At 49.3% G+C, this 15823-nt stretch overlaps 1 protein-coding gene across 4 annotated transcripts; it reads left to right on the top strand.

The window, feature by feature from the left end:
- Nucleotides 1-1067: 1067 nt before the first annotated feature.
- LOC310889534 (olfactory receptor 52B2-like) lies at nucleotides 1068-10254 on the top strand. 4 transcript variants are annotated; one of them, XR_014576603.1, is made up of 4 exons: nucleotides 1068-1560; nucleotides 5514-5620; nucleotides 5928-8395; nucleotides 8508-10254. XR_014576603.1 is itself a non-coding variant. In XM_083817121.1 (3 exons), the coding sequence occupies exons 2-3, from the start codon at nucleotides 5576-5578 to the stop codon at nucleotides 6891-6893; spliced, it is 1011 nt and encodes a 336-aa protein (XP_083673247.1). In that variant the 5' UTR covers nucleotides 1068-1560; nucleotides 5514-5575; the 3' UTR covers nucleotides 6894-10254. The 4 variants fall into 4 exon arrangements, 1 of the variants encoding a protein (XP_083673247.1); XR_014576604.1 differs by having other exon boundaries at nucleotides 5928-8582; nucleotides 8904-10254; XR_014576605.1 differs by lacking the exon at nucleotides 1068-1560 and adding an exon at nucleotides 2941-4722.
- The last annotated feature ends 5569 nt before the right edge of the window (nucleotides 10255-15823 follow it).

Genomic DNA, 15823 nt, shown 5'->3' with positions numbered 1-15823 from the left:
GTTTGTTTGTTTTTTTGTAAAGGCCCTAAAGGAGAGAGGCAGGGAGTATCTGAGCCACCCAGCCTCATCCCTGCCACTGCAGGCATCAGCTTTTCCTCTGCTGAGCAAACTGTTTTGAAAGTCAATTTGTCATTTCTGCCACTGCTTCTCCTCTGGGAGTGAAGTCCAAGGGTTATGGTGAGGATTATGGCAACTATCCATGATGGTTATAACCTAGCTTTTCATCCTGAATATGTTCACAGCTGGTTTCTACCCACCTATCGTTGCACAGTTTTTAGTTTCATGCACTAGGTAAGAGTTTCTCTGATTAGCAAATCCCAAACCCTTTGTGCTTTCCCCAATGTCACCCACAGCACCAGGGATTAAGATATCTTCTGCAAACCATTCCTTGGGATCAGGGCGGTCTCTTTGTAAGTCTTGTCCCTTTTGCTTTGCTGTGTGTGAGCCTGAGGCAGTGCACAGGGTGGTGCCATATGCAGCCATAATGCCTTTTAAAGCCTTGTCTTTGTAACACAAAACATGAAAACTGATTGGGAGCTTTAGGGGTTTGAGGTTTGATGCTGCAGACTTGCCTATAATGACTCAAAACTGTGGTGTTAGGGAGATGGAGCAGCTGGGGCTGTGCTTGTCTGGAGCTTCATCCCTTCTCCCAGGCCTGCCCTGGGTGAGCAGGGTCAGGATCAGCCCAGACCCTGCCCTCCAGCCCCTCTGCCAAGTTCTGCTCCAGTCCCATCCCTTCCCTCCCCTCCTGCTCCTGCCCTTCCCTTCTCTGCCCTTGCATCCAAGCAATGAGTCTCCTTCCTCCGGCTCCAGGTTTCCCACTCATTTCTTTTGCAAATGTTTCTCTCCCAGCATCCTTCCTTTACAAAATGTCCCATGAGAGGTTTTCTACCCATTTCTTTTTCCTCCTCCTCCCCCTCTATGGCTCTGCAGCCAGTAACAAATTTAGACTTTGCGTTTAAATAACTAGCAAGCAGTTTAAATAACTACTTGCTATTTTGCATCTTGTTCATTCTTTCTCCTCTCTTCACCTTTCTGGGGGTGGTTGGAGGATTGGTCTGGGGAGATGGGCTGGGTGCTTGATGGACTGTGGCTGGAAAATGTCCTCCCTGTAGCAGACCCCATGCTGATGGTGCCTATGCCAGCAGGTGTGCCTCGTCTGACCTGACATGATAAAGCCAACCCCCTGCAGCAGCAGCTGCCTCTGGTGGACTTCAACTCATCCCTCCCTCAGGAAGCCAGTCTCAGCTTCAGCCATAGGGACGTGATTGATGCCAGGGGCTGGTAGTGCTGGTTGCCACTGGCTTTTTGGGGTCCCCATGCAGCAGCTGTGGCCTGAGGCATGCTGCTTGCATGAGGTCAAGAATCTGCAAATTTCCTTGGTGGTGAACATTGCCACTGCTGCTTTGGGACCATGCTGCTGTGAAACGTCTCTGCTTTGGGCCATGCGCATGGAGTCAGATGGAACATCTGCTGCTAAGGTCTCCTGAAGCTGAACACATGCACAGAGCTTGTGCGGCCTGTCCTGGGCTGTTCATCCATGGCTGACAATGGAGTGAGGTAGGTGCAGGTGGTGAAATATAAATGTAAATGTAAAAATTTGATGTGAATTGTGCATCCAGCCTCCTCCTGCAGCCTGTAGAGTTGTTGGCACAGCTCAGTGTTCAACTGGAGGAGCCCAACACCACCTGAGAGGCCCTTGGGCATCTGAGACATCCACATGGGGCTGGAAGATGTGACATGGGACTTACAAGACACCTGTGTCCCTCTAGATGAGTGGCTGGAGATGAGGCAGGACAGAATAGAGCATCTCGGAAGGTGCATTAAAAATGGTGAACACTTACACACAAAAGGCTGTTGGAAAAAAGTATTCCATTAAAATGCTCATGTTTCAAATTCAAGCATTTTTAGTGTTTCAGTTACAATAAAGTGCTAAATTAATTTACAATTTTAAACACATTTTTGCTTTGTTTTCTTATAATTATTTTGGTAAACCTGGGAGGAACTCATGGCACATGAAATTTAACCAAATACAGATTTTTTTTTTTTTCCCTCAACAAAAATGTCCCCCTGGCTTTGCTCAGCTTCTGAATGGGATGTTTGGTGTGAGCTGGGAGTTGCTGGAGCAGTGTGATCCCTTGTAGTCTGTGTAGCAGGGAGCATAGGAACCATCTGTGCTTGCAGGACAGCAAGGACTCCACCATTGCTTCCACATCCCCTCTCCTTGTTCTCAGAGGCAGCCAGGCTGACAAAAATCAGCTGTCTGCCTTGTTAGCAAGCCCATCCTCATCCCGAGAGCTGGGCTTCTTTAAAGGTGCCCGGGCACCAGAAGGCACAGGTGGTAGGGTTTGTGACACGAGGTGGCACCAGCACTGAAGGGGCTCCCGCAGCCCACTCCCAGGTCTGCCCCTGTCCGCCCCGTGCAGTGACCGTGCTCTGGTCCCCAGCCGGGATGCCGGCCCCTCTGGAGCCCTCGGGGTGCAGCAGTCCCAGTGCCTGCGTCCTGAACAAGCCAGAGCGCTGAGGCACTTGTGTCTGGGGGGCTATGCACCTCGAATGCTGCACTCCACCGTTGCTCCCGTGGAATTATTTTTTTTTTATGATCAAAGTCTTCCTCCAGGTGTGGGTGTGCTGCTGAGTCCGTGACATTCACAGCTGCCCCTGCTTGTAGGCTACTTTGTACTGAAATGATTCAGCCTGCAAGAAACAGTTCCTACAGACTAATGTACTACTCATCCTGTGTGTGGAGTTCCTGAGGGGCTGCAGAGGGTCTCCACTGACCAGGGAGGTGGGGCAGAGTCCGGTCACTCGTGCGAGCAAGGTTCCCAAGCTCGTCCTCCCACATCCCCCATCCCGTCCAGGAGTGCAGCCTATGGCTGTCTGTCATTGCTTTATGGAACTTCTCCAAATTCCTTTATTGCAGTCATCACTGAGGGCATTATGTATCATGCCCAATAATCTATTCAAAAAGCAGGCTGTTATTTATAAATACGTGTTAAACTATTTGCAAAAGTAACTGCACCGAGTTTCTATGTCTGGCTGCTTGGCACTTTGGATAAGCCACAGCACCCTTAGAACCCATCGTGCCTGCTTTTCCAAAGACTGTGGCTTGCTGCTGCCTGCAGTGACATTGTGACAGTCCAGCCAGGGCCCTGGGGACAGGCTGTGCAAATGGCACAGGTATAATTGTGCAGGTGCTGGTCTGGGCGCTGGGGACCTGCCTGCACTGAGCGACGTGCTTGTAACGTGTGTGATGTATGAGGGGCCTGGGGCAAGATCCCCGTGCCGCTGGTGGCTGCAGGGCGCTTTTGGCGTGACGCAGTGGGTGCAGTGCCTCCACCCGGGCCCCGTGCAGCCGGTAAAAGGGCTCCACGCTGCAGCCCGGCCTGGCTGCTGCCACGGACCCGCGCTGCTGCGGGGTCAAGGATCTGGTGAGCTGCTCGCGCTGCATGCTTGGGGCCAGGGGGATCGCTAGGACAGAGGGGCCACATCCCCAGTTCGCAATAACCTGGTGAAGCACCTTCCCTCACTGGCCAGCCAGATCGGCTGCTCTTAAGCTGAGATAACACGGTTTTGGGAGCGAGGCTGAGGTGGCGGGGCAGGAGCGAGCCCCATGCAGGGCGATGTCCGTGGGGCACTGCAGTGTGCACCGACATGGGACAGCTGCAGCACTGAGCATCTCCCTGCCGCGGGAGAGCTGTGGATGTGCTCAGGCCAAGAGGGAAAACACTTGTGTTATTTTCATTCTCTCATCTGGAGACAGTAAGTCACTAGCAGGCTGTTTTCCCCTGCCCTGTTCTGTGTCCCCGGCTCCCTTCCAAAGGCTGGAGCATTGTGAAGGCTGCCCCTGGGGCGGGGGCTCCATCCACTCCCCCTCTGCAGCTCTGTGAAGCTGCTGCTGTGGTGTAACCGGGCAGGCAGCACACCTTGTAGCTGTCTGCTCTCCCCTGCAGTGGGTGGCGGAGAGACTCAAAAAAAAAAAAAAAAAAAAAAAGGTAGAAGTGTGCAATCACTGAGCACCTGCCAACTGGTGCCCAGCTGAACCCCGAGCAGTGGCTGCCCCCCACCTCAGCCAGCCCCCCAGTTTTATATTTCCGTGTGATGCCACATGGCATGGGATATCCCTTGGGCCAGTTGGGGTCGGCTTTCCTAGTTCTGTCCTCTCCCAGCTCCTTGTGCACCCCCAGGCCCCTCACTGGCACGGCAGTGTGAGAAGCACAGAAGTCCTTGGCTCTGCATAAGCACTGCTCAGCAACAACTGAAACATTGGTGTGTTATCAGCACTGTTCTCATCCTAAATCCAAAACACAGTACAAAGAGTTACTCTGAAGAAAATTAACTCTATCCCAGCTGAAACCAGGACAGCTGTGTCCTCAATCAGAGCCCTTGCTTCTGCCACAATGACAAGAGATCAGACCTCTTTGTAATCCTCAGGCAGCTCTGTGGGAATGTCAGTATTTCAAGCTATTGCATTTAGTTAAGTTAAGATAAAAAGATTTTAGGAATAAAAGGTTCCAAGGAATTGCTTGGAGGTAGTTGTAGAAGATACGTCCTTTGTGCTGTACTTGTGTTAGTGCAGCTTGACAGTGGTGACTAAGCTAGGAAGGGTCTGCTGCTGAGAGGTCCCTCTGGCACAGAGCTTCTGGCTGCGCTGTGATCCCAACCTGCAGGTGCAACGGGCCCTTGTTTATCTGCAGTTCAACATCTGGAGTTTGGCAAGAGGTGACTAGCTTTTAGTATAACAGCACAGAGTATATATACTATTAGCATTAGTAGTGTTTTCCATCTGTTAACACGCCGCATCTATTTTTATTTCATGCAATATTTATAATGAATTGCTTTAATTCATTTACAGCATTAGATAGTTTTTTATCTTCACTATTTTTTAAAGACTGTCCACTGTTATGTTGTTTCTATGGAGCAGGTTCCTTGGACACGAAACTGTATGCCTCTGAGCATAAGCTGGGAACCAACTCCATCTTTAAAAATGCAATTGCTTTCTCATACATGGAGTCAATATTTCGGTATGCAGTAACCTCACAGGGGTATGGTTTTAAGTACTTGCAACACTTGTTCATCTCAGTTGCACTACGGGTAATTCCCATTTTGAGTCTTGGTATTTAAGAGCTGACTGACTATTGCACAAGCTGCTGAAAAAGAGAGGCATCCCACTCTAACTTGTGCGAGTCTGGGGGTGACCCAGCCTCCTTCAGACCCTCTGCAGGGCAGCGGTGCAGCCCTGTCCTTGGCTGCTGGGGGAACTCCAGCTCAGGGTCTTCCCCTTACCCAAGAGGCTTTCCAAGCGCCTGGTTGGATTTTATTTCCACCCGACTTGCACTGACAGTGAGGTGCAGAGTGAGCCAAACCAGAAACTTTTCAGTCCTAAAGCCAAAAGGAAAGGGAGACAGAAGTCTGGAGATGAGGATGGGCAGCCAACTTCAATCCTAGAGCTAATTTTGTCCTAAACTCATGTGAGTCCACGTACCTGAAACTCCCAATTATCCCTTTTGCAGGTCCTGATGCCCAAGAATATCTCGTGCACCGCTGCAAGCACTTGACCTTCCTCTTGTGTTGCATGACTTACTCTCTCTACTCCAGACTGATAGTCCATCGGTTTAAGGTATTTGTGCAGTATGGGTTGATTCTGTCTCCATTCAGCCTGGTCTACTTGGAAGAAAAATACACTTATACCATCTTAAAATCAAGTGAAGAGAAAATCTGGACACTGTCACATACACATAGTAGGAGTACATGAGTATAAGTACCTGCTGCAATACGTTGCAGACCACAGGTCTTCATAATTGGGGTGGATACCTGCCACTGTGGCTGTTAGCTGATCAGCAGAGGTGATACTGGCATTTGATAGTGGTGGAAGAGCTTGAGCATGTGAAATAACATTCTGCAGTGCTTTCTGTCTTTGCTTTCAGGTGCAGCTTATGCCACCATTCAACCTTAGCAGCTCGACTCCAGCAACTTTCATCTTGGCTGGCATCCCGGGCATGGAGAAGTCACACATCTGGATCTCGATCCCCTTCTGCTTTATGTATCTGGCTGCCCTGCTGGGAAATGGTGCCCTGCTGTTCGTTGTGAGGACAGAACGAAGCCTCCACCAGCCCATGTACCTCTTCTTGTCCATGCTGGCTGTCACTGACCTGATGCTGTCAACCACGACTGTGCCCAAGATGCTGGCTCTGTTCTGGTTCAGTGCAGGGGAGATCTCCTTCGGCGCCTGCCTGACCCAGATGTTCTTCCTGCACTTCAGTTTCTCGGCAGAGTCTGTGATCCTGCTGGCCATGGCCTTTGACCGGTTTGTGGCCATCTGCTACCCCCTGCGCTACGCAGCTGTGCTGACACAGTCAGCTGTTGTCAAAACAGGGCTGGTGGCTTTGCTGAGTTTTTGCATCATTTTCCCGTGTGTATTCCTGCTGAAGCGCCTGCCCTTCTGCGGGCACAATGTCATCCCGCACACCTACTGCGAGCACATGGGCATTGCCCGGCTGGCCTGCGCGGACATCTCCGTCAATATTCTGTATGGCCTCGCAGTGCCTTTCGCAGCAGTAGTGCTAGATGTTGTGCTCATTGCTGTCTCCTATGTCTTAATTCTTCAGGCATTATTCAGACTGCCTTCCAGGACTGCCCGCCACAAGGCTTTCAATACCTGTGTGTCTCATGTTTGTGTTATATTTCTTTTCTATATTCCTGCTTTTTTCACTATTTTAACGCACCGCTTTGGTCAGGAAATTCCGCACCATGTCCACATTCTGCTGGCCAACCTGTACGTGCTCTTCCCCCCCCTGCTGAACCCCATCGTGTATGGGGTGCGGATGCAACAGATAAAAGAGAATTTCATGAAAGTGTTTCTCTGCCCCTCAGTTCGTTTTCTGCAAGAATAAGAACGAGATGTCACTATGAGAAAGTAATGAATACCTCAGCGGGACTTGAAGCCCACCCAAATCCTCCCTCTTGCCAACCATAAATGTGGAACACAATGCATCCCCCGCAACACTTTCCCCAACAGTTTATAGAAAATGTAAGAAAAAAGATAAAAGACAGGCTCTCTAACTGGCTGCAGAGAGAGAAGGAACAAAGAAGGGAGAACCCACCCCAGCAATGTCACTTGTGGGGAATCCTCAACAAGCTGGAGGCAGGCAGCTTTCACTGTAGTGTGATGGTGAGATCCTTATCTCAGCTGCCTGCTCTGGAGTCAAGGGACAAGGTGTGTAATAAACTTGTTCTAATCACAACTGGCTAATGGAGTTCATTACAGGAATTGCTTCGTTATTAAAATTCACAGAAACAAAAAAGTCTCCCAAAGGGAAAACACTGAAATAAATGCAAGTACTGCAGGTTAGCATGGAGCTGCATTTGCAGCCCAGAGAGCCAACCGTATCCTGGCCATATCAAAAGAAGCGTGGCAGCAGAGTGAGGGAGGTGATTCTCCCCCTCTGCTCCACTCTTGTGAGACCCCACCTGCACTACTGCGTTCAGCTCTGGGGCTCCCAGCACAAGAAAACATGGACGTGTTAGAGCAAGTTCAGAGGAGGGCCACAAAGATGATCAAGGTGCTGGAGCACCTTTCCTACAAAGACAGGGTGAGGGGGTTGGGGTTGTTCAGCCTGGAGAAGGGACGGCTCCAGGGAGACCTTACAGTGGCCTTCCAATACCTAAAGGGGGCTGCAGGAAAGCTGGGGAGGGACTCTTTGTCAGTGAGTGTGGTCTTTTCCAACCTTTATGATTCTATGTGCTGATTGAAAGTGGTGAGCAGTAGTATCCAAGCTGCATTAGGGAGGGTACAGGAGGAGTGCTGGTTCTGGAGAGAGACAATGCTGAACTACATCTCCCCAGAGCTGAACCGAAGCCCCCATTAGCTGCTTGGCAGGTATCAGACCTTGTCCCAGCTTCAGAGTTGTTGCAGATGGTCTAGACAGAGTGTCTGCAAATACAAACACCAGCTTCAGCCTGAGTATTTACTAGGTTTGTAGATCACACATTGAGCGTTTTCCTCCTTTGCTCTTGCAAATGCCTTCTTTTATGATCAGTTTCTGCTAATATTGGTTTCTTATTAATAAAGGCATGACATTTATTGCTTTTATGTAATATGCTTTCTCTTTTATATGAGAATATTTTTTTTTTTTTGCCAGCACCTGTGGTGCATAAGCTATTGTTTTCAATTACAGCAATACAAGGACAGCTGTGGACAATTCAGTTTGGCTTCACCCTTATGGTACCTGCTAGAACTTACTCCTGTCAGTTCCCTCAGTTTGACCCGTGTCATGCCCATCCTTTCTCAGTCATACTATCACACTATCAGCCAGCTCTTTCCCATTGCTAGGGTTTGTTTTGCTGTACTTGGAGAAAGCATTGACACCTCCTGCCTGAACCACTACTTCATGAGGTGCATCTCTCTCCTGTAACAGAATGCAGCAGTCTCTTCTCTGATGTCTCAACAAAATTGTACGACTTTTTCCTGCTGGTTTTTTTTTGTTTTGTTTTTTTGTTTTTTCCAGGACTGCCACTAACCAACAATCATACTCTTCTGCCAAGGAAGTCAATGTCATACATGGAAATGAAGATGTGGACAGGTGACAGGGATGATGGCCACAAGGACTACATACATTTTGTCAGATGCATCATAGCATGAGTCCCAGCAGTGTGGTGTGTCCAGATCAAGCTGTTTGTAGAGCTCTTAGTAAATCTGCTTAGCCCTAGCACTGTAGGCAGTGGGGTTTGACACTGCATGGCCATTCGGGTAGGTGTTGGCCATGAGGGTGAGCCTGAGGAGAATCACAGAATGATATCCACCAGATCCATGTAGCACAGACAAAATAATAACCAGGATGAGTTGTGAAAAGCCATAATATAGTCTGTTTTCTTGTGCTTGTTTGCTACTTGTCTCCTTACAGCTTGAACTCCAGTTAGCATGTGCACAGCACTTACCACTTCAGGGATCTGGTCTTGGTTGAGATCAGGAAAACCAGCGACAGAGGATCCAACCCCTCTGCTCTGCTCCGCACTGGGGAGGCTCCCGAGGCCAGAGAGGCCTGGAGCTGGTGGCGAGAGCCCAGCGCAGGGCCCCGAGGTGCGGGAGGGCCTGGAGCACCTCTGCCGTGAGGAGAGGCTGCGAGAGCTGGGGCTGCTCGGCCCGGAGAGGAGGAGGCTCCGGGGGAGCTCCCCCGCGGCTGCCGGGGCCTGCGGGGAGCTGCGCAGAGGCCGGAGCCGGGCTCTCGCCGGGGGTGCCCAGGGCCAGGAGCAGAGGCCCCGGGCCCAGCCTGGAGGCCGGGAGGTGCCCTCTGGGCCCCAGGCAGCGCTGCTGTGCCGGGCGGGTGCCGGAGCCCTGGCACAGGCTGCCCGGAGAGGGGCTGGGGGCTCCTCCGCGGGGTCTCCGGCAGCCGCCGGGACGTGGGGCTGGGCGAGCGGCTCTGCGGGGCCCTGTTGGGGCAGGGGGCGAGCAGCGGCACCCAGGGGTGCCCCCAGCCTCAGCCACGCTGTGATCCTGCGATGTACTTGCCTCTGACACCCACAGAATGCATCAGCCAAGTGGGATTCAAAGGCCACATACAAAACACAAGAAACACAGCTGATACAGATTGACTTAGGTCCTCAAAAGAAGCCTTTAAAGTGCACCTGTTCTGTTGCCTGCTTCACTACACAGAAATGCTTGCTTGTTTTTTTTCTTTTTTCTTTTCTTTTCTTTTTTTTTTTTTTTAATAAAAATCTGAAAGCTTTTACAGCACCAGGAAAAGTCAATGTAAACAAGCCCTTGAGAAATCATCTAAGTCCAGCAGCTGCTGTGCCTTAAGCCTGATATAATGAACTGCCCCCAAACTTTTGTTTTAGCACTTGATACCTCTCGTTCTGATTCATGCAGATACTGACATTCTTTGTTGTACTGTGTATCCTAGATTTCAACAAATAATTAAAAAAAACAAAAACCTGTCTCAGTTTCAAATCTGATCAAGTCTCACTTGGCTCCTTCCAGACCTGCCGTGTGAATGATCCAGCGCAGGCACAGAAGCTGCCAGGGAAAGGGGAACTGGTGCTACAGCACTCAGCAAACTACATTTTTACAGCGTTGTCACCGTTTCCCTCATAAAACAGAGATGATGCCTTTCTTTTTGCCAGAAATTAGTGATTCTATATAGTGTTGACGTAAGAAAACTAATCTAAGTTTGGCTTTGGTTTCCAGTGTTTAATTTGCATTAGGTCAAACCACTAATTTGGGCACTGAAAATTCTGCATGTCTCTCATCTTTATGCAAAGCACAAAAATCTCCTTGCATGAGTCAAGTCTGGGCTGATATTTCTCAGTAGGTTTATTTTAGGAATGTGCATGGTGCCCTGAACATGGCTTCTGCAGAAATGATAAAGGAGTGATTTTGCTGGACAGCTGCAGAAGTGAATAAACAGCACCTTGCTGATCAATAAAACCCTTTAAATTCGGGTGGTAGACCTGCGGCACTGGCACAGCAGCGGCACTGGCCAAGCAACCTCTGCAGAAAGGTTCAGGAGAAATCGTCCCCTGCAATTTCAGCACGAGCAAAAGGACATGCATGGCCTGGCAGGATCCCACCAGTGGGACCCCACTGAGCCCATGTCACCAGGGACTTTGCATTGCTTCAGCAAAACAATGCAAACCCACTTCCATCAATACTGTTCTAGCAGTTTGAATTAATAGAGGTCAAAACTCAGGTGAAATCAAGCGCTGGGCCTTAATTTGCAATTCTGTCAACACCTCCAGAAATGCCAGTGAGTTGCACGGGTGAGCAATCTTGCCTGCTCAGACACCTGCTAAATTGGAACAGGTCCTGAGCCAGCACTAACATACGTTAAGCCTTATTTCTCCTCAGTTTGTAATCACTTTCTATAGTAGTTACCAAACTGTAGACGTGTTTCAATTTACATTTGTCACACTGTGTCCAGACATAGCCAGATCTGAATCTGCCTGCCTGGGCTGTGGGAACTGCAGAGGCTCAGCTGGCAGTGCCTGCCTCTGGTCTAGCTCATCGTCCAGGGCAGACATGGGGCAGGCAATGTCAGCACAAGGCCGCTCTGAAAATGATGCTGCAAATGGAAGTGCTTATAAGGTGAAGAGTATGATTTTGTTTTGTTATCTCCGTTAGAGTTGAAAGACTCAGGCTACACCGGTCCCAAAGGTGCATTGCCAGAGGTGGCGAGCAGCTCAGGTGCAGTGCTGTCAGTGTCACAGTTCCACCAGACCCTCCTACTGCACTGAGAAGCCAGTGCATCTCTTCTCTGGGCACAGCCTGGGAGGGACCACAACACACCGCAGCCTGCTCCCATTGCGTCCTCCTTGTCCACCCCAGGTCACCACAAGACTTACCATGGACATTTGGTCTAGGAGGGAGAGAACAGTGACCTTGCACACACGTCACCTGCACTCTGCAGATAGAAATGGACCTGCCACTGTGGGATGAACTGAAACTTTTATGAGGAAAAGCTGAGAGCCACAGGAAGAAGACAGAAAGCCAAGGGGTCAGCCCAGGGGTGCTGTCCAAAGGCAGCGGACACGCCTGCGTGTGGCACTTGTGCCACGCCTTGGGGTACACATTGCACCAGGCAGCGCTTGTGGATGAACCTTGGGCAAGTCTTTCCCTGGACAACTGCCCCCTTGTAGGTTCTCTTGCAGAAATCAGCCTTAGTCGTCATTGTGCCAGCTGGGAATCCCTCTTGGCTGATGGTGATGGGACTGGGGATAACCAGACCTAAACCACAAAGATTCAAGTGTTTGCATCAAAGGGATACACAGGGTGGTGTAAGCCAGCAGGCAGTGCATGCTGACAGCTGAGGAAGGAGATGGGAGCATTGGAAACACTGAAGACTGCAGTAGTGCCAGTACTCCCAGGAGGGGAGGGAGCAGAGTGCTTCACTGTGCACAACGTCCTAACTGCATTAGGTGGCCAGATCCAGGTCTCCAGTCAGCCACTGGGCCTTGGATCACAAGGAAGCACAAAGCCTCTGGGTGGAGAGGGGAGGACTGGAGTCTCTGGTGTGGGGAACATGGGTAGAGAGGCTCACTGAAATCAGAAAGTGAGAAAAGCTCACAGGAACCAGGTGGAGACTGTGTGGGTCTGCAAACCACTTCTGATGACTCCAGAGCACCCAGAAGAGAGCATCTTTCACCACTGATCAGATGTCTGGGTCTAGCTCCTGGGGGTCACAGCCCCTACAGAGGGGCTGCAGCTGATTGAGGCTGGTCAGGGACAAGTCCAGATGTTGTTTTGCGATATTATCCTGATGAATTTCCATTCTTTTATTGGTGTAAATGATGGGGTTTAGCAACAGAGGGTCAAAAAGGTCAGCATACAAGGTAACATGAATGGAGGGAGCAAGGGCAAACACAAGATACAAGGGCTCAGGACCCTGTGGTGCCATGCAAGAGGCTGCAAGGCTTAAACTGAAATGGCTAAAAAAAAAAAAAAAAGGCTTGCTTGCAAGAGACATACTGACAGGTCTGGAGAGGGAAGTCCCTTTGGTCCATGTGCACAAACCTACCTGTAGATGGGAGATGTTGCCTGGTACGTGAATGAATTAACCTATTGCAAATTAAGCTTTCCTGATTTTAGGGGGAATGAATGCACAATATAATTTCTATCAGCAATCTTAGCTTGCCTCAAAAACACTTGGCTTGCCATGGGTGGAAATGTCTGCTTTTCAATGAGTTGTCTGCTGCTTTGTATGCAAGTAAGAGAGTAATTTGATTCATGTGTATGCTTCTGGGTCCACTTCTTTACCTCTCTGTTCACAATCTCAGCTGCACAATATCAAATATAACCTTGAGGCTGTCCAGTTTACCATGTGCTAAAGGACACTGAAAAGGTCAGACTGTCTCCTGATGTGCCATATGGAATAGGAATTCCATGCATGCAGTTGATTGGAAAAAATATTGCAGTTTTCAGAACCCGATGCCAGGTATAGGGCCATTTAGTCCTTAGGTTACCCAGCTCTTGACTCAAAGACCGTTGGAGAAATTAATTGCAAGCAAGACCGTCATATATTGTTTAATTACTAAGAGCTGGCAGGGAAAGTGTAATGGACCTTGCTGTCTGCATTTGGCTGCAGTTGGTCAGTGGCACCCGTCACTGTACAACTTGGAAGCTCATTATTTAAATGCGGGCGAAGCATGGTGTAGCAGCAGTGGGGAGGCACAGTGCCCCCCTGGGATCGCTCCTGAATGTCAGTGCAGCGGTCTGTGTACATTTGGTACAGGCATCACAGCGAATGCGAACAGTGATAGGACTAGAGAGAATGGCCTCAAGTTGTGCCAGGGTTTAGGCTGGAAATTAGGAGACACTTCTTCTCAGAAAGAGCAGTCAGGCATTGGGACGGGTTGCCCAGGGAGGTGGTGGAGTCACCGTCCCTGGGGGTTTTCAAGGAAAGGTTGGACGTGGTGCTTGGGGACATGGTTTAGTGGGTGACATTGGTGGTAGGGGGGTGGTTGGACCAGATTATCCTGGAGGTCTTTTCCAACCTTAATGATTCTATGTTTCTATGATCTACCACGGAAAGCTGATTGCCAGTGCATTGAACCAACTGAAGAGCAAGGTTCAGCAGCTCATACACCAGGGAGATGACATTTTGTTAGTGCACGTGCAAGCCAACTGGCTTGGCACTGCAGGTAGGTGGTCCAGGCTGAGCAGCCTTCCTTGGTACCTGGCTCCTGCAGCACTTCGTTGCACAAGAGGGCTGATTTAGGCCATTGCTATCAAGCTGTTAGACTCTATCTCTAGCAGACAGAAGCAGACTTAATGAAGAAGTAAAAAAAAAAATTGTTTATTTATAAAAACCGTTCATGAGTTGCAACAGCTACCTCTGGTCCTGTGCTTTTGGAGGAGCCAGCCACCTGCAGCGTGCAGGCTGGCTCAGCAGCATCAACATTTGACTTTCTTCTCACAGTGGTATCCTGCAGATTTTGAATATTTCCTCACATACATAAAAGGATGTTTTTCTTTCTCTGGACTGCTGTTGGACCACAGACTTTGCTTATCTTTCTATGCACCACGGTTAATTAATATAGGCTGATGCCAGGGTGTAAGTGACTCTGAGGTGTGCAGGGACCGTTTCCCTGCTGTTCAGGAAGGCGGGACATTGTGCATGCCAAATGCAAAAGCAAGAACCACCTTGCTCAGCATGAAGCCTGGATGAGAGGCCAAAGGTCACGGTCGTAAGCCCCAAACCATTCACAAAAGATGCTTATATAGAGCGTGTTTGTGTGCTCTGTGCCGCAGTTCACCTCTTTGCAATCTCTACTGAGTGATCAAGGAAAGAAGGCTGAAATCACCTGCCTTTGTAGGAGATGAAGTTCTTTTGTCTACATTATGTATGATGCTGCAGTTTCTTATCATTGCAAGTGAAATCAAATATTTTGGGTTACTTTAAACTCTGTTTCCAGGCTGCTTGTTTTCAGAAGAAATCCAAAAAAGTATTGGTTCAAAATGTTGTAATTTATATTTTGACAAGTGATTAAATTCTGAACTGTGAAATGAAAAGCCATTTTTTTCTTCAGATCTACTACCTAACAGGCAACATAACAATACTTTTAACTTTTTCTTTTTCTTTTCTCTTTTTAAACACATTTTATTTCCACTGTGTAAACGTAAGACATAAAAGTTGGCATCACAGAATCATGCGAGCCAACATCTTGGGCAACAAAATGAGAAATTCATTCCACTGAGCAGGAGAAAATGGTGTGTAACGGATATCAATTTCATGGGTAGTACACCACTCTGAATTTTTAAGTGCAGCCTCTCAGGTAATGTAATAAAAATAAATAAACAAATAGGTTTTGCCTCCAAACATCATACAGGAAATATTGTTTAATAATGTACTAACATTCATCTTCTCTTGCCATATTCTCATTGTGTTTACATTGATTTGATGTACAAGGCAGCTGTAGTATTTCACATCTGCCAGAATTCAAGAGTATAAAGTAGTGGTAAAATGCACATTAAAACCAAATGATCCCTGCAATATAGAAAGAAATATGGATAATGCTATTGTCTAATGGCTGAGTCTAAAGACCAAGAGATATTTGCAGGCCGGTCAGACACTGGGGTTTACTGGAAGCCCACTTAGAGACCCGATGCCAAACCACAGAGCAGTGAGGCCCCCTGTGTGCCCCGGGGTGGGCTGACTTCAGCTGAAGCTGACTTCTCGGGACCCAAACTGAAGGTGCTGAGCCCCGTAGGCAGTGTGGAGAGTGAGACGCCAAGGCTGTTGAGGGACAACATGCAAAAGAAGGAGCACAGAGGTTGATGGAGATGTTTGTCTTTTATGACGCAGAAAGGTGCAGTTCTCAGCAGTGGAACTGGAAACGGTGGAGAGGGGGCAGCAGAGGAGGCGACACCAGAGGTGGACAGCCTCCACGCTGTCACTGGTAAGGAAACACAGCAGTCATTAACTCTTGGAGTCAGCGTGTGCTCTAGTTTTACACGAAATGAAGGAAAATGCCTGTGCTCTCAGAAGCGTGGGCTGAGAGCCTGGCTCCCCAGGAATGCAGTGGCAGCAGTCTTCTGCACCTGTGGGAGGTTCAGCCACGCATACCTTGGGGATGGGGCATGCCCCAGGTTTCAGCAGGAATGGTGAGGAAATCGCATGTGTGCGCGTGATGTGAACACCGCCAAGCTGTCTGGGACACGCTCCTCACTGCTCTGATACCCCACTGAGCTCACTCAGCTCCGTCAGCAACTGCAGCATCAGCCCCATCTCCCCAGGCAGAGCACCTGCACCCTCCAAATGACCAAGCAGGACCAGAGTCGCTGCCTATTCCCCAGTTAGGACACGAGCCTGTGACTCACCCAGCTTCC

Source organism: Anser anser, assembly GCF_964211835.1.
Source record: "Anser anser genome assembly, chromosome: 1".
NCBI classification, from domain to species: domain Eukaryota; kingdom Metazoa; phylum Chordata; class Aves; order Anseriformes; family Anatidae; genus Anser; species Anser anser.
The sequence above is the reverse complement of the archived record's forward strand: the minus strand, read 5'-3'. Positions and strand labels throughout refer to the sequence as shown.

What these genes read in the sequence shown, in the direction of transcription:
- LOC310889534 (XM_083817121.1), top strand. Translation starts at nt 5,576, where the DNA reads ATGACTTACTCTCTCTACTCCAGACTGATAGTCCATCGGTTTAAG. An exon ending in TGATAGTCCATCGGTTTAAG is followed by an intron (nt 5,621 to 5,927) that starts GTATTTGTGCAG and finishes CTTTGCTTTCAG; the next exon opens with GTGCAGCTTATGCCACCATT.